The 18,925-nt window shown below is 41.7% G+C and overlaps 1 protein-coding gene across 1 annotated transcript in view; it reads left to right on the top strand.

The window, feature by feature from the left end:
* The first annotated feature begins 1,713 nt into the window (after positions 1-1,713).
* The window catches only part of CUNH5orf63 (chromosome unknown C5orf63 homolog), a 34,746-nt gene continuing 17,534 nt past the window's right edge, over positions 1,714-18,925 (top strand). Inside the window, exon 1 of the mRNA XM_018565058.1 lies at positions 1,714-1,818. Within this exon, the coding sequence (XP_018420560.1) occupies positions 1,714-1,818 (105 nt within the window). The remainder of the gene's footprint in view (positions 1,819-18,925) is intronic.

Genomic DNA, 18,925 nt, shown 5'->3' with positions numbered 1-18,925 from the left:
GACACTTCATTGGAACAGGTATCTCAATTTAAAGATTTACCTCACTGCTGGTGATAAGCAAATATTGTGGAAATACAAGAGACGTGGATTCTTACTTGAATCCTGGTGTGCTTTATATATTTCTTCTATATCTGTGCAGTAATTTAGCATTGCGTTTTGCCACTGTGTAGATGATTCCTGTAACAGAGACCAGTCACTGCTCTCTTTCCTTGTGCAGGGTAACTGGTCTTGTATCAGCCCCCTTGTGTAGTTTTCTGCAGGCAGCCTGTATTGGGTGGGGACTGCTGGGTCCCTCCCACAGCTTTGCTCTCGGCACAAACTATGTGCAATACATTGATGATGTCGCTGCTACTTTTACAAGGCAAGTAGTGGATTTGCAAAGGCATTTAGTGCACACTGAGATGATTTATATTCTTTTTGGTTATTAAGGAATATATTTCAATGAAAGTTTTCATGCCTTAAGTTCTGTATTAAACTTATCTGCTCAACAGTTTAACCTCTTGCCATCCGCCCGTAGTAGAAAAACGGACGGACGGCACTGTCGCATCGGCGGGTTGCCGTCGCCAGACGGCATTTTTTTTCTGCTCGCGCGCGCCCCCTAGCGGGCACGCACGGGCAGAAAAGACCCGTCCAATGCGAACACCCGGTACCGGGTGTTTCACATATAGGCGATCAGCGGGTCCATAGCCCGCCGATCGCCTATATGTGCTCGTTCGCGGCAACAATCTGCTCTGCTTTATCAGCTTCTTTTGGGGTCCATAGGTGATATTAGGGGTCCTAGAGACCCCTAATATCTCCATAAAGAGGACCTGTCAGTGTGCCTTTGCTATTATATAGGGGGTTGTTATCCCCCTATATAATAGCAATAACAATAAGTGCAAAAAAAAAAATATAAATAAAAAAAAAGAAAAGTAACACATAAAAAAATAAAATAAAATAAAAGCCACATATAAAAAAAGGGGAAAAAACCCCCCCAAAATGTTTAACTCCCCCACCCCCACGTTTACGCGCCTATAAACGTAAATACGCGTCCGGTGCCCCAGCGCGCAAAAATTACAATTGCGCTACACATGTTACATATCGCCGCGAACGTCGCAGTGAGAGCAATCATTTTAGGGCCATCAATCACTGATAACACTAAACTGATGAGCGGTAACAGCTTTTAAAGCGTCGCCTATGGCCAATTTTGGGTATTATCGTTTTTTGAGGTTTCGCGCGCGCACGCAATTTTAAGGCTTGACATGTTTAGTGTCTTTTTACCCGACGTGACCCCATCTTTTATATTTTACCAAAAAATTGGGTAATAATAAATGTTTTATCATTTAATATAGGGGAAACTGTTTTTTTTTTTAAATTTCGGTAATTTTTCCTTAATATAGTAAAAAAATAAAACCCCCAGTGGTGAATAAATACCACCAAAAGAAAGCTCTATCTGTCCCCAAAAAAGGGTATAAAATTCATTTCAGTACAGCGCTGCATGACGGAATAAATGTCAGTTAAAGTACCGCAGCGCTGAATACTGAAAAATGGCCTGGATGGGAAGGGGGTTTAACACCGCGGATGTCAACTGGTTAAAAAAACACTCCTCTTTCCCTCAAATGGCACTAAAACTGATTGGCAAATTACTTCTTTTATTTCAAAATGTAATTTTGCTGATTGTTATAGTATCTGACTTGGGCATTGGTCACATTTTGTCTTTTATTCATACAGAAGATGTTCCGTTTGAGACATTGGTACCAGACGAGGTTTCTGCTGAAGGAGATAAAGAGATGCTATGTGAACCAGATGAAAAAACCTATTCTCACTTTGTTTACTAAGGTGTGTATGAGATGTGAATTTCTTATTCTGAGTTTGAATCCACTATATATGTGATACCCCTTTGTTTTTTTATTCTTAAAGCACACAAAAGTTCTATCGTTATTTCTAGGTCCACGTAGCTTTATTGGTTTTCCTATTTATTTTTATTAACACTGTCCCTACCAGAATAATTTCCTTTTGGGTACCTGAAGGCACCTACTTCCTCCCCAGGAGACCGGTGAATGCTGCCTGCTTTCTATCTGCGGGGTGATCGGTCTCCTCTCTGCCCATAATTCATTTTATTTAGTAGCTGTATTGGAGCTTTGGTGTGCTGGCAGGGTCTGTGCACTCTCAGCACTGCCCATGAAGCATAACTTTGCCTCTACTCTGTCAGGACTATCTTCACTCCCTTCAGTTGTTAAGTCTCTTGAGCTGCTTCTTAGCTGGCATCTCTGAATGCTGATGACGTAGGAGAAGCCAACATTTCTGCAATCTTGCTCTCCACCCTGCTTATCTCCAAACTGCTGTACATTGTTCCCTCATTGCTGTATCAAAGTCAAAAAAACATTGGTCTGTATTGCTTTGTAAAAAAACAATAAGGACTTTTACAGTACTTTATTGTCTTAAAAGCAACACAGTACAGTGTTTCTGGGCTGTACTGTTTTCTTGTACAGCAATAGGCAGGTCAAACACTAGGTCCAAACAGCTAGCAGCAGTGCGACATTACGATAGCGCAGATTGTGGCAAATAAACAATCCTTCGCCATGCATGTTCATGCTGTTGAATCATTTTACAAAATGTGACAATCTGTGCAACATATAATTGAAAAGATTTAATGTATTTTGGGCGCCTAGAATAAGCACATTAGTGTGCCAAGCAGTAGCTGGCGCAGGACTCCTTACAAACTATGGTCACGGCCACATAAAAGATAATTTGTCACAATTTGCAACTTTGTGACAATTTCATACATAAGTTCCTTGCTGTAATTTTGCACTCTATGCTGCCAGTACTTTTTCAGGCCCACTGTGTCCACACATGCTTAGAAACATAGAGGACTGTCTATAATTACTACAGTGACAGCACACCTGCTTTAGCATTGGCAGTGTTTTAATGTCCTGTATCTGTCAGTGCTGTGCTTAGTTGTTCTTCAAGTACCTGGTCTGTGAGACACCCTCTGATGATGTCACAGGGGTTTCAAATGCCCATAGCTCCACAAAGGAGCAGGGTAAGAAAATAATAACTAATGCAATACAATATAAGGGGATGAGGAGGGGATCCTGTATTTCTGTATTTAAATGGTTTTTATGGTCAAAAACTAAAAAGACATATATATTTCTATATGGAGTTCTACCCCACTCCTAATAACCACATCTATCTAGAAGTTTGTAAACTTACTTATTGAAGATACTCATAGGATGTACATCCTCAATGTACTGCCACAATTTCACTCAGTCCTATGAATATGCATTTACTTGTGTCAAGACTGTGACAGAGCCTGCCTTCTGAACTACCACTCAACGTCTGAACAATGTAATATTGTCATTGCTTGCTGGAAACAATGCATGATGGGATCTGTAGTCTTGGAAAATTGAGATTACATCACGCGGCAGGGAAAGCGCTACAAAGCACAATGGGAATCTAGGAAGTTCTTGAAACTTGATGGGCAGACAGAAGGCAGCACTCACTACATAAAAGGGATTTTTCAAGTAAGCTTTCCTATGACAATGCTGATGTTAAAATAGGATAGTATATGCTGCGATTTTAGAACTCCTTTCATTTACATTGCCCGTAGTTCTTTTCTTCTTTTTTTTATGCAGCATTAATTCAGTTAATATTTTAAGATTCTGCTATGAAGGCCCTTGTTCAGGGTCTCAACTGTCATGGCCTTGACTTGTCACTTTGTTACATGTGTTCAGGATTTAATAAAAAGCTAAATCAATACTTTATGAAATACTGGGGACATTTATCAAGAAAATGTGTGACACTTGCAGCTGTAATCCTGAGCAATCAACTGCAATATTTGTTACAGGGTTATTGCTGAAGATAATCTGTGCAACAGGATTGATAAATATTTTCCAAAGTTAGGTTTTTGGATGCACTTTAAAGTACCACTAAAGGCTTCTGTATGACCGTCTCAAAAAGTACTAAATCCAGTTACTGTGTGACGCAAAAGTCATAAAGTAAACAAAAAACTTCCTTTACCTTCAATGACTTAGCCCAGGGGGAGCCCACAATTTTTCGTTCGGAGATCTACTTTTCAAATGACAAACTCAATGAGATCTACCAACGAAAAAAACCCTGCAATTTGGGTGGGGGGGCGGAGGCGGAATGATGGTGCATTGAAGTCAATGGCACAGCAGCCAAGGCCCTCACCTGCAGTGCGATCGCCCGCACCCGGAATGCAGGCACAGCACTATTTTTCTATTTTTGTAGATTGCACTGGACCGGAATGCAGGCAGGCGATCGCACTGTGGGCGGGGGACATGGCTGCGGTGCCATTGACTTCAATACAACCCCAGGCCCTGAACACAGGGAGTCGGCCGACTTGCATTCCAGTGTGTTCTAGAGGGTCCGGCCTCCTGCCCCCCCGCGGTGCTCGTGTGGCCGAATTTGGCCAACGGTGTCCTGCCCCTTTCCGTCTGCGGCATCTAACACATTCAGCCGGCAGCCACACGAGCAACGCGGGAGCATAGCCGTAGCTAGCTCCTTTTACACCCGAGACAAGAAAAAAAAAAACGTGCCCCCCAACAGGCGTATGACATCAACCAGCGCCCTGCTTCCAGGATTTTATTTTTTTTACTATTTTTTATTCTTATTTAATTGTAATTTTTTTAATTTTTTTTTTTTAATCTGCATCTTCGGGGAAATGTTAGGGGTCTAAACAGCCCCCTGATATTTCCCTTTTAAAATAGAAAAAGAAATTGAGGACACAGTCCTCAATCTCTTTTTTTGCAGCCTCTGTTATAAATGAATGGAAAGCACAGAGGCTTCCCATTCATTCAGAAACTATTTACTATCATCCAGTTTCTGAATGGGGAGGAGCCTCTGTACAGAGTGCTTCTCCCCATTGAGAATCTCATGAATGAACAGGAAGTGATGTAAATCGCATCCTGTTCATTCATAACTGGGGAAACATAGTACTATGTGCCCCCAGTTATTTACAAACGCTGGAGTGATCAGCTGATTGCTCCAGTGTTTGTCCTGCACAGAGGATTGGTACATATCAATGATATGTACCGATCATCTGCCGCTCGGCCACGCACACAGGGGCTCAGCTTCTCCTCTGGATCTCCGCTGAGGCAGCTGGGGATCCGAGGAGAAGTAAGGAAAGCACTAAAGCCGGGGGGCGGGGGTGACGGGGCCGCTGTCACAGCAGCATGTGCGGTGAGGAGAGAGAGAGAGAGCCGCCGAGCGGCGTGCTGCTGTGATAGCGGCTCCGCCCCCCCCCTTTCACTTCTAGGATCCCCCCTGCATACAGATGGGGGAGAGCAGCGGGGATCCAGAGAAGCCCCACGGCAGGAGGACAGGGCATCGCGATCTACCAGGGAACGATTTGCGATCGACCTAACGGGCACCCCTGACTTAGCAAAATCCACTTTCAATTGTGCCTCACATGCTCCCCCTCTCAGACACTGCAGCTCACAGTGGGAAGGGCAAAGTGATTCCCTGCTAGCCATGGAAATGGCCCTCTACAGAGACTTTAGATGCATAAAAGATGGCCATATACAAGTCTGCAAAGACTCCCCGCACAGACACGGCCAGCATAGAGGAAGACTTTGGCTGGAGGATGTAAATGTTGAGGTAGACTATGACCTATATAAGCAGCTTGGTGGGGGGTGATTAGTTCAGGAGGGCAATTACCCTTTAAAGAGATATTATATTATAGTTGTTGTAATGTGTTAGATATACTGTATGTGTGAGAAATCGGCTTAATAATGTTATCAATGTGTATTCTTGTTTTTACAATTAGGTTTCTGTGAAACATTAATAGTATACATTGGGGTTACCTTATTTTTTTCAATTCCATATACAGGCTCTTTTTCCTGGCTATGCTTTTCTGGTTCTCTTATCTCTCTGCAAAGGTTTGTCTGATCAATAATAACAGGCTCAACAGTTTCTAGTAACATAAAACACCCACAATGCTCCTGCTATCCATATACCATGTGGTCTTAGCGTAAGCTCTAGATCAGTATTTCTAAACTTTTTTTTGAGCCAAAACACACTTTTAAAGAATGCAAAATATCGAGACACCCTAGTCTAAAGTGTAAGGGTTCCGTTCACACCAGGGCCATGCGTTAAGCACTTTAACACATGGTACTGTGCAATGCACCTACTGTCCAGAATGTGCATTGCATTGCCATTCACCTGAATGGCACCTCAAATGCAACTCAAACGCAGCGCACGGTAACGCAATACCATTGGGTGCGTGTGAAAAAAGTAGGGCATGCACTATTCCTTTCAAATGCACTGCAACACAGGGTATTGTGGTACAGCGCATTTGACCGTATTGCGGGCAAGCGGTGCGTTTGGAGTGCTTTCCGCACTGTAATGCTCAGTAGGTGTGTACATGATACCTTGTTTTAACTGCAAGGAACTGTGCTATTAACACAGGGCCCTGGGGTGAAAGAGCCCTAAATAAAATACAAATTTTACTCATGCCTGTTCTGATCCCCACAGGCCCCAGAATGTATGCATTTGGTGCTAATACCTTGTACCTCCGTCTACATCTCCTTCTCCTTGGCGACTGGGGAGGAGATCACTCCACAGGGAGAGGCAGAGTAATGTGGAGGCACAGCATCTAAGGGGCAAAGTATGAGCTGCATGCTGGTACCAAGGACATCATTGGCTGCCAGGGAGCGAGCCAGTGTCCCGCAAGGCACCCAACTGATTCCTAGCAATCAATGATGTCATCCGTTGCTATAGAAGCTGTCAGCAGCCACAGTTTAAGACTGTGGCCGCCAACAGCATCTGTAGCTATGGATGACATCATCAGTTGCTAAGACTGAGTTGGGTGCCTTGCGGAATACCGAAAACTCCCTGGCAAAGGAGTGAGCTGCGGGGAAAGGACACCCCAGGCTAACAGAATGTTTTTAATCCATTTTGCTGTGGCACACTGGAAAAAAACTCAGACGTCAAACCAGTGTGCTGCGGCACCGCAGTTGAGAAAGGCTGCTCTAGACAATGTAAGAGAACTCGGGAGCAGCAGGGTTTTTTTTTTTTTTATTATTATTCATGGCAGTTTTTTACTGAAAACGATCATGTTTGCTAATTCTGACGTGTATCCTACTGATTATGTAAGGTGTAATTTTTAGCGATAGATCCACTTTAAAAACAAAACAATCTTCACACATTCTTTATCTACCACACACTCCCTTTTCCAGTGCCAAATAATTAAAACAAAGTAATATATCCTAGCAACTTTTAATTCCAGTTTTCTGCAGCCACTTATTTCGAATGAACTCACATGATCGCAGTTATATATAATGAATTTGCCACAGAGATGAGTGAATAATTTAATACCTGCTTGCTGGATGTTCGCCCAGTGTGCTCTTGTCATCTGATTTGTAGGGTTTAAAATACGTGCTTTTTTTTTTTTTTTTGCTCCTTTTTTATAATGGAGAAAAATTTATCTCGCCATGTATTGCCTAACAAAAGCTCGTGAAATCCACAGAGACTCCCTGTATGGTTGAGTAGGTTGGGACCCTTAATGAGATTTTATGGATGAAGGTCCTTGTAGCATCTAACAACAACGAGGTTGAAGTTTTCATTTACATCTATGCTTGGTGGAATTTTTTCAGAGACTCGAAGGAATGCAAAACCTTGCTCAGACCTAAATCCATGATGTTGTTTTAGCATTTTTAGAAGAAATTTACCTTTAGACTGTAATAAGACAGTTCTGTTGTGCACCGTGACATTAATTTGAACAGATTGGAAGTGCCAGAACACTAGAAACATCCTAAATATGTGCCCTGCCTAAGCTATTTACTACAGGTTACTGCAAAATTGTTCTTTTTTAAAAAAATAATGGGAACCATTACAAACAGAGAAAAAAGGAAAACCTTGTCCTTTTAAGTGTATGTAAACCCTAACGATTAACTTCCTATTTGTTTCCTTTTGTTCTGTTAAATAAACAATATAAAGTGGTTTGTCATAACTATTCAACTGCCTCATTGTTCCAAGAGTCATCCATTCATTACTTCCAAGTGAAAACAAGCTTCAGTAGCAGCAAAAAACGACCCTCCTCTCCTGCTTATGTTACCTGCATTCTGTCTCTGCTTTGACCTGTAAATTAACCCTTTCACCTCCCTTATCCTGCACATGTGCACATTGACCCCTTCATCTCCATCCTCCCATTCTGTGAGCTGTACATTAACCTCTTCACCCCCTCTTCCCTCTGTCTATGACCTGTGCATTTATTGTATCTTGTGCACTATTAACAAGCTCAATGTTTTAACCCCCTCAATACTGGCATGTTTCTTCATTTCCAAAATATTGAAAATATTGTGGCAAAAAATCAGATCACCTTGGAGTGTCTGTTTTCCAAAAACGGGGTATTTCGGGGATTTTCATACTGTCCTAACATTTTTATTTGCTATGATTTTATAAGGGAAAGTAAGAGAAACTTTAGATAGTAAACAAATAAGAGGTTCTGAAATACCACTAAAAGAAAGCTCTATTTATCCCCAAAAATTATATAAAATTAATTTTGTTAGTGTTGCGTGGCGGCAATTCTCAGCCAGACTTGCGCAGCGCTAAAAAATGGCTGGTAATGAAGGGGGTATAACATGCCGGTACACACAGTTCTCATGCGGAATTATAGATCATTTACTCTCAATGTGGTGGAGAGGTGGAGTGATTCAGTAGTTTAGCAAAAGACAACTGGGTGGGATTAACACAATTTCTTGTGATTTCAGTTCAAAAAACCCCGTGTATTGTTGGCCCACAACAGGAAATTAGGAACCAAGTTCATTTTTGGTAGATCAACAAGCATTTGCTGTACTTGTTGTGTGAGTCTATAAAGGTATAACACATGTGGAAAGTGCATGTATTGCAGGAATTTACTTTTTATAATACCAGCCAGATTTCTAAAGGATATTTTTTGCATAAACTCACTTTTATAGACAAACTTGGCTTTAAATTGCCCATCTCTTTAGATTGCTATTTAATGTTCATGGAACAATACTGTGAATTGTACTTCATATACAAAATCTTGTTCAGTGTACTACTTGTCACATGATCTCTAGGGCACTTCATTCTGCTTCTCCGTAGAGTGAAATTCTGTCTACACTTCACTGATAAATCTGTCTCAGAATCCTGGCTTTCCAGGATTGAAAGCTCAGAGGTCACAGATATACATTAAAACTGTTGTATAGACTTTGCTAAAGGGGAGGCGGCCTGATTTGTGTCTAATTGTGTTGCTCGTTTTCTTGCTAAATGTATGTGGGAGCTGCTCCTAGTGCCCGGGCCTGACATTAAAAAACAGCTGCGACTCTGGATCCCGCGAGTAAGTTAGGCATATATTTGCTGGATTAAAATAGTGTTTTTTTTTAAAATAGTGTTTTAATCCTCGCTGCATTAAAATAGTGTTTTTACAGGTCTCCTAATGGTCCTACAGACCCAGAAAAGAGAAACGGTAACTCATATGCTAACAACCCAACCATATTGGTTGTCAGGTTCGCCAGGGAACTTATTTGCATACAGAGGGCATGGACAGGTCTCAACAGGTTACAAAAAATGTTTACTACAGTATACAGGCACCTGTCAGAGTGTTACTCACTATTACTGGGGAAGGTTCTGATGTGCCGATAGGCACAGCAGTGACACCAGTAGGGATAGAAGATTGACAAAGAACATCAAACTATTGAGTCTTAATAGCAGGACTTCTGTATCTCAGGAAGAGCACATTAACAGTTCGGGCTTTTCTTGAAGGAAAGTTGCTTGCATGATGAGGAATTCTTTGGATTTACTGTAAAAATGAAATATGTCAGATTATCTTTTTATTGAATTGTAAGCCTTCAAAAGGCACATTAAATACTAAACACTGTTCTTTATAACATAATGAAAAAGCAGTGTTAAAGAAAATGTATGGTCTGTGTATTATTTGTTTAGCTATTTAAATGTAAAAGAGATCAGCTTGATGTAAATCTTAAAACCTTATCAATTGTTTCTAAAAAATGTTTTCCTATTTCACTCTTACCTACTGGTAATCTATAGTTTTGATTAAATAAAAATGAATAATAATGTAAAGCCCCCTGTTTCTTAGCTGACATTGCCATTATATGATAGGCTACATCCCAATTCTTCTTTCTACTGCTCTGCAGTGTGGGTACTTATGCAGTACCCATAACATTTTCTGATGTAGATACTGCCCATTGGCTATCAAGAGGATCAATGGAAGGGTAAGCCACAGGGTCCTGTTGTCTTATTTCGGCAGTGTTATAAGGCCACATAATAAGGAATGGCAACAAGACTAGTTGGCTGCCCGGCCACAGCTTGTGATCACCAGTCTCGATTAAGGGTCTTCACAGATGCTAGTGGGACAGCGGATTCAGGTAAGTATATGATGGTCTTAGAAGCTATAAAATGGCTAAAAGTGGGTAGTTTGGGAAACCTCTGTTTTTTTGGTTGGAGACTTTCTATCCTTGTTTCTATGTATAAATTGTAATTTTGTTTGTACATGGGAACCGTCATGTTTACTTAATATGTACACAGGCTGTTCTTCCTGCTTTTGTGGTAGAACACAATGGTTATGCTTTACTGTGCCTTCTCACAATGCAAGTCTATAAGTTTGCAGACCTGATTGAAAACAATGCACTCCCTGTGGGTGAAAACAATGCACTCCCTGTGGGGCCAATATATTAACAGTTGTTAAAGGGAAACGATAATGGTGTTGTATCAGATTAATTATACATTTTTGAGCTCATTAGCATTTTTTCAGTCCTGACTGCAATAAACAAAATATATTAAAAAAAACAATTATAAAGTCGCTTTAAGCAGTAGGGTAAATGGTTCTGAGTCAAATAGAAGTCTCCCTCTGTGTTTTTATATTAAATATGACAAAAACATTTGAGAAAACAAGCGTATAAAATTGTGACATACTCTTTAACCAGTTGCCGTCCGCCCGTTGCAAAAAAACGGATAGACGGCACAGTTGCATTGGTGGGTTGCCGTCTCCAGACGGCATTTTTATTCTGCTTGCGCGCGCCCGGGCAGAAAAAACCCATCCAATGTAAAGAGCCGTTACCGGCTGTTTCACATATACACGATCGGGGGCTCTATAGCCTGCCGATCGTGTGTATGTGCTGGCTGCGTGACCGCCCCCTCCTGACCCCTCACCTTCAATCCCGTGATCCGCTGCCCCAGGGTGTCAGGAGGTAAGATGGGAGGGAGATCAGCATCTTCCTCCTTGCTAATCTCCCTCTGTGTTGTGAATGCGGAAGTAATGTGTAAATACATCACTTCCGCATTCACCTGTCAGTCATCTGGCTGCTATTCCTAGAGAGAAGAGGCTGATGAAGCAGATCTCTGCTTCATCAGCTTCTTTTGGGGTCCCCAGGTGACATTAGGGGTCTTAGAGACCTCTAATGTCTCCATAATTTATCCCCCTATGTAATAGCAATGACATTAAGTGTAAAAAAAAAACCAAAAAGAGTCAAAAAAAAATAAGTTGCATATGAAAGTTTTTAAAAGACACCCAAAAATTCTTAAGTTCCCCACCCCCACGTTTACGCACATATAAACGTAAATATGCGTCTGGTGCACCAGCGCGCAAAAACGACAATTGTGCTACACACGTTACATATTGTCGCGGACGTCGCAGTGAGAGCAATTACTAAACTGATGAGCGGTAAAAGCTTTTAACCCTTTCGCTGCCAAGGACGTACGGCATACGGAGCTACAAAAGTGCTTCCATCTGGCTCAGTATGCCGTACGGACCTGGTCCCCCGCCGCTGCCGGCCGCCGGCATCTGGAGTCTCTCATCCCTCCCTGGAGGAGCCATCCCAGGGAGGGTTGAGAGACTCCATGGATCCCCGCTGCTTGTAGGGTCTTTGGCAGCGGGGATCCATAAAAAAATCACCGGGGGGGGTCCCGGGAACGAGCGGCGGCTTGCCGCAATTTTTGGATGACAGCGGGTCTGTGTAGCGTAGCCGAGTGGGGGATAAAAAAATAAAAATTTAAAAAATAAATAAAATAAAAAAATGTGTACAAAAAATAAAAAAAAGCACAACCCCTCCCTCCCCCACATAACATACACATATTGAGGTGTACGCCGTGCACATGCGCTGCAGTGCGTTGTTAGAACGCATCGCAGTGCATGATTTTTTTTATGTATTTTTTTCTTTCAAAATTTTTTTTAATTAACTGTGGCAGCGCATGGCAAAGCTTTGTGACGCATTGCCATGCGTTGTGATCTTTGTGTTGCAATAAATATACGCCTGTATCATTTTATCACAACACAAACACCAACACAGCGTGAAAACAATTTTTTAACATAAGTTCCTTTTTTACAGTTTTGCGTACCGTAATTTTTTTACCTTTTCGCAAAAAGGCGCAATTTCAAATTTGCAAATATTTGTTATTTATTAACTCAATACAGTTTTATCTTTTAGATTTAGTCAGAAAATTATTATTTTTTGTGCGCTGATACTGATTTTAGTGTGTTTTATCAATTGAATTGTGTATTTTTATCGGTTTAATATTAATTTGAGAAACATTTGCGCAATTATCGCACGGCCTACAAATTTAGTATCACCATCTTTTTATTCTACCGGGCCTGCGCTTTCAGAAAATATATGGTTTGGGGGGTCTTTTACAAACGCTAGTAACGCAGCAGTTGAAAATCAAATCAATAGGAAAAAATTGCAGAAAATTCAAAAATGGCTTGGCCAGCTGATTTGAAAAATTTTCCGGAGGGCTTGGCAGCGAAAGGGTTAAAGCGTCGCCTATGGCCAATTTTGGGTATTATAGTTTTTTGAGGTTAGAGGTTTAGTTAGTTTTTCCTTTTAATATAGTAAAAAAATAAAACCCCCAGTGGTGATTAAATACCACCTAAAGAAAGCTCTATCTGTCCCCAAACAAATGGTATAAAATGTATTTCAGTACAGCGCTGCATGACGGAATAAATGTCAGTCAAAGTACCGCAGCGCTGAATACTGAAAAATGGCCTGGATGGGAAGGGGGTTTAAACACCCCGGACTTTAAGTTGTTAAAGTAAGTATGAGTTATTACTGCAGCGTTATGTCCTGATTGAAATAACTTAATACGCTCACTATAAGTAGTAACCCATGGCCACAAGTAAGAGATCAATTTGCCAACCCTAGCCTACTGAAAGCTGACTGGTTGGCACAGGTCCCTGAATATCATTATTCTCAGCACCGTTGTTTCAAATATGACTGTATCAATCTGAATTGTGTCATATTTTCAGCATATTAAAAAAAACATACTATTTTGTGTAACCTCAGCATAATGGCTACTTGTACAACAATGAACACAAGGAATATGCACCTTTTGTTAGCAAAGGACTTTGGCTGTGATGACTGCTTTGTATAAATGTACACAGCTAGTAGTAAATCAGATTATGCTCTTTATATCATTCACTGAAGCAAAAACCCTTGTATAATTTCTCTCCTTTTTTATTTTTATTTTTTTCTCTTTATACTCTTGTCATATATACACAAGAAGAAAAGATTGGCTCTGCATCTGAATGCATTCTAATCTTCTCTTGACTTATAACTGTAATGGGCTGTAATCAGAGGGAGATAAATCCATTTTTCTGCTGCCTGAGATTGAAATTTAAATAAGCAGAGCTAAATTGGCAGAGCATGACAACATAGTAGCAGATGAAAAATGGAGTTTGCAATGCTGACAACCTTTTTATACATCTATAAATAATTTCTATTCTAAAACACTCAATCTCAGAATGATAAACAGCCACAGAATACCATCAACTTTCCGTTATCAAGCCGCCTATCTCTTCTTCGGAAACCAAGACAGCTCCTGTTTGTTTAATATTTTTTTTTTCTTTCTGGTTTTAAGTTGGGGAGTGGACATATAAATGCTTCAACTTGTATTGGAACTTGAGATAAATTAATATGAAATACTAAAAAAGTAAGAAACCAAAAGGAAAAGACCAGCATCAATCTGGAGACTGGAATTAAAGGAGAACTATGGGGTTAGGGCTTTTCTCCATAGTTCTCCTTAGGGTAACGGGAGGACACAAATTAGCGTCCTCCCGTCACCCTAAGCTCAGTATACCGCGAGCTGAGACGCCGCAGCTGAAGCGGATCCCGACAATTATGTCTGGATCCGCCCAGCTGCGTGAGTGACAGTTGGCTCTGCCTATCTAGAGGCAGAGCCAGCTGTACCCTCCCCCGTCCATTCCGCCAGTCAGAGCTGGAGGATCGGAGTGGGGAGGGGTGAATCCAGCCCCTCTCCTGTCACAGCTGAGAGCCGTGACAGGATCGAGAAGTGAGCGAACGCCAGTATGTGTTCGCTCACATCCCGATCTACTGAGCCGACCTGTGACAGTTTCATTGTCACAAGTCGGCTAAAACTATGAGGTGAGTGAAAAGCACTCACCTCATAGTTCTCCTTTTAATGTAGACACTTTTTCCACTTTTAAAACGCACCTGACATTTTGTCAGTGCTTTGTATTTGAAACCTGTAGCACATGGGATGTTTTGGCTTGGACTTCACTTCCAATATGGTGTTTTGGGTAAAAATTCCCATGGTTTCCCCGTCCAAACTGAACTTCTAAAGGGCTCTTTTTGGACCTCATAACCTTTTTCATTATCTGTATGCTGTCAATAACCATTTCACTGGTACCCACCAATTTTTTAGTTTGCATGTGTTTTTTTTATATTGTATCATGTTAATATTATTATTATTATTTTTTAATATGGCCCCAGTTACATGCTGGTTTGTGAGTGTGCCATGATGCCTTTCTACTGTTTTACTGTTCAAAGCCCATTTCGTGTGCACCTTACTGTATAACTGGTGACAAATTGTTGAGTGCGTTTGTCGTTTGTTTTGCTTGACCGATTTGGTGCAGCGACGCATGGGGTTTCTCAGCTGCCATTGGGATGTGCGGGATCCCTTGTGTGTTTCTGTGCTTTTAAGGAGGCCGGGCTTCCTCCTGACAAACCTGCACACAATTTGAAATCTTCTGCCCCCATGTGCTCCAAGATGGAGACTCTCATAGTTTAGAGTTAGGACCGCACTATAAGAGGTGCCTTGGCACGGCAGTGCAGCTTTCACATCCTCTGCAGAAGACGTGTATCCAAACCTCTGTTATTATCCTTAGTGGTGAGACAAGTTGTTTTACATGCTGGTTTGTGAGTGTGCCATGATGCCTTTCTACTGTTTTACTGTTCAAAGCCCATTTCGTGTGCACCTTACTGTATAACTGGTGACAAATTGTTGAGTGCGTTTGTCGTTTGTTTTGCTCAAACTCTAACTAAACCCCTTACCCTAACCACTAAGCTATAACCTACCTAGTCACTCTAAAAAACAATGGCCACATGCTGAGCCATTGTACACAGGCAAATCTTTGATACTTTCTAGTAGTGGTGAAACTTGTCTGCCCACGCCTACCTATTCTTCCTGAATAATTGACCCAGAACGAGTACACGAACCAGAAAAGTCATAAGACCTTATCTGCTCACTTGTTCCAGGTCAGTGATTTAGAATATTGACGCCAGAGAAAGCTTGACAACCAAGCAGCCAGCCTTTTTAAGTAAAGTCAGCAATGGCAGTCTGCTTGTTTCTCTCATGACGGGTTTCTTTTAAAAGGCAATTTCAGTTTCCCAATTTACAAGCGAAAAACAAAATCCATAGCCAAGGGCTATGGATTTAGTTTTTCACTCACAAATTGCGAGCACTCAATGGTCAGCACGGTCAGGTGAATGAAAAGTCCTTCTAACCGCGCTGACCAATGAAAAGGAATGTATACCAGAGGGGGCCAGATATGAGCGGGCAATTTCATTTTCCCAAGTTCACTTTAACATTACATTAGCCCCAGAATCATAATGTAAATAATACAACCCCAATTCCAGAAAAAGTTGGGACGCTGTGTAAAATCTATATAAAAACAATGATTTGCAAATCTCATAAACCCATATTTTATTCACAATAGAAAACATATCAAATTGAAAGAAGTACCATTTTAAGAAAAAAAATATAAGGTATTTTTGAAATTGATGCCAGCAACACATCTCCAAAAAGTTGGGACATGACAACAAAAAGCTGGCAAAGTAAATGGTACTAACAAGAAAGAACTGGAAGAACATTTTGCAACTAATTAGGTTAATTGGCAACAGGTAAGTAACATGATTGGGCATAAAAAGAGTGTATTAGAGAGTCTGAGTGTCTCAGAAGTAAAGAACGGCAGAGGTTCACCTATCTATGAACAGCTGCGTTTAAAAATTGTTGAACAATTTCAGAATAATGTTCCGCAACGTTAAATTGCAAAGATTTTCAATATCTCATCACAGTACAAAATAGCATTAAGAGATTCTGAGAATCTGAAGAAATGAAGTGTGCAAGGGACAAGGCCGAAACTCAAAATTGGATGCCCTGGATCTTCAGGCCCTCAGACAATACTGCATTAAAAACAGGCATGATTCTGTGCTGGAAATCACGGCATGGGCTCAGGAATACTGTCTGTGAAAACAGTTCGCTGTGCCATCCAAAAATCTGGAAAGGCACCATCAATGTTGAAGATATATCCAGGTTTTAGATCAGCACATGCTCCCATCCAGACGATGTCTTTTTCAGGGAAGGCCTTGCATATATCAGCAGGACAACTGCTAAACTGCATTCTGCATCTATGACAACAGCATGGCTTCCTCAGTTCCCAGATGTTTACAGAATATTGTTAAAAGAGGGGATGGTACACCATTGTAAACTTTTTTCAGAAGTGTTGCTGACATTAGTTTAAACATTTAATATGTTTTCTATTGTGAATAAAATACGGGTTTATGAGATTTGCAAATCATTTCATTCTGTTTTTGATATAGATTTTACACACTATCCCAACTTTTTTGGAATTGAGGCTGTATTTTTGTGTTATTTTTTTTTCCTCTAAAATAAACCCAAACACTAAAAAGAAAAAGCATCAGCTTATGTCAAGAAATTGTCACTGAATAAAACTGGCCAAGGTGATTGAGAGAGCTCTGTTGCTCTACCCACCCTTTATGTTGCCAGTGCTTGGTAGCAGTGTTCCCCAACCCCCGGTCCGCGGATCAAATGGTACCGGGCCGCACAGTCTCAGTGCGGTCCGGTCATGCAATATATGGCAGTGCACGGTTCCGGTGTTCGAATAATGGGGAATATTACACTGTAATGTTCCCTATTATAATCTATTTCTCTGTTATATACTGCTATTTTATGTAATTAGAAAAGTGGATTATAATGGGGAATATTACACTGTAATGTTCCCTATTATAATCTATTTCTCTGTTGTGTACTGCTATTTTATGTAATTAGACAAATGGATTATGAACTAGGTGGGCGTCAACGAGGGGGCGTGTCCGGATCGTAATGGCGGACCGGCGTGGCTAGCGCTGATGTGAGCAGCACGCAGAGCATCCTGCCCGCACACAGAGCGCCCCGACTACCAGACCCCACACATACTGCAGGACGATGAACCGTAGGAAGACTGTGAAGCAGGGGGCGCCGAAAATGCCGGCGGTAAGCCCGATGCAGCGGTACCTTAACTCGGGAAACACGTCCCAAGCGCGGGGTAATGCAACCCGCTCGAGCCTCTCACCTAGGCTGTCACTGGAGGGGAGGAACGTGGATAACTCGGCACTCGGCATGGGGACAGGAGACGAGGTGGAACCGCTGACGTCATCATCCATGGACGAGCTGATGAAAACTCTACCGACGAGAGTGGAACTTGTGGACATGTTCTCAAGGCTTGAAAAATCCTTAAAGACCGATATCCTAGCAGTGAAAGGGGAGATGACAGCCCTGCTACAAAGGGTGGAGGACGGAGAGGCTCGGCTGGACTCCCACGCGGAAGCAATCAAGACTCTGCAAACTCAGGTATGTGCGATGAGACATACACAGCGCTACACCTCATATCGAGTGGAGGACCAGGAAAATAGGGACCGTAGAAACAACTTAAGGATAAGAGGCTTACCTGAAACTACAACTGACGTGGAATTAACTGAGACAGTAAGGGGGATCTTTAATACTATACTGGACCGACCACCGGACATTAACCTGATACTTGACCGTGTTCATCGTGCCACCCGTCCACGCGGCATGGCATTAGAGACACCACGGGACATAATAAGCCGCCTGCATTACTATGGGGATAAGGAAAATATCTTACGGAAACTACGGGAGAAACCCCTAATAGAATATAACGAGGCACCCCTACAGATATACCCAGATCTAGCTCGCGAAACCCTTGCAAGACGTAGGGCCCTACGCCCACTCCTAGATATTCTTAAGCAAGCGGGTATCAACTACAGGTGGGGCTTCCCGTCTTGCCTGATAGCTCGTAAAGAGGGAAAAACTGCAATACTTCGATTTCCAGAAGATCTACATCAGTTCTGTGAAACTATAGCAATTGACTCACCCCAACTGCCGGGATGGCAGGAGGCAATATCAACAAATGACCTTCTTCCGAACTATACATGGACACCCCCGGGGGAGGACCGGTAGGGCTCTTGAGGCTAAGAAACTGCTCTTCCTTTGAGTGCCAATGGCCAATTATAATATACTAACTTACAATGTCAGGGGTCTTAATATTCCGAGTAAAAGACATCAACTGGTACAGGAGCTGCGGCGATTGCGCTGCGATATCGTTTTCTTGCAGGAAACGCATCTTTCGCATTATACCCATGTGCGTTTATCCTCGCTATATTATCAGACATGGTTTTATAGTACCTCGTACTCGAACAGCTCTAGAGGGGTGGCGATTGGCATTCAAAGGAATGTTCAGTTCAGACACTACGCCTCTTACGGGACTACCAGGTGGGCATGGTGATTTACGCAGGAGACTTTAATATTCATATGGACCCATCCTTAGATTAATCTACAGGACGCTCCCATATAGCCTTTAAACAACTTAAATATCTGAAAGATACAATACACTCAATGCAACTGATTGACATCT

The sequence above is a fragment of the Nanorana parkeri genome, unplaced genomic scaffold (genome assembly GCF_000935625.1).
Source record: "Nanorana parkeri isolate BGI_ZX_2015 unplaced genomic scaffold, ASM93562v1 scaffold809, whole genome shotgun sequence".
Classification (NCBI taxonomy): Eukaryota; Metazoa; Chordata; class Amphibia; order Anura; family Dicroglossidae; genus Nanorana; species Nanorana parkeri.
The sequence above is the reverse complement of the archived record's forward strand: the minus strand, read 5'-3'. Positions and strand labels throughout refer to the sequence as shown.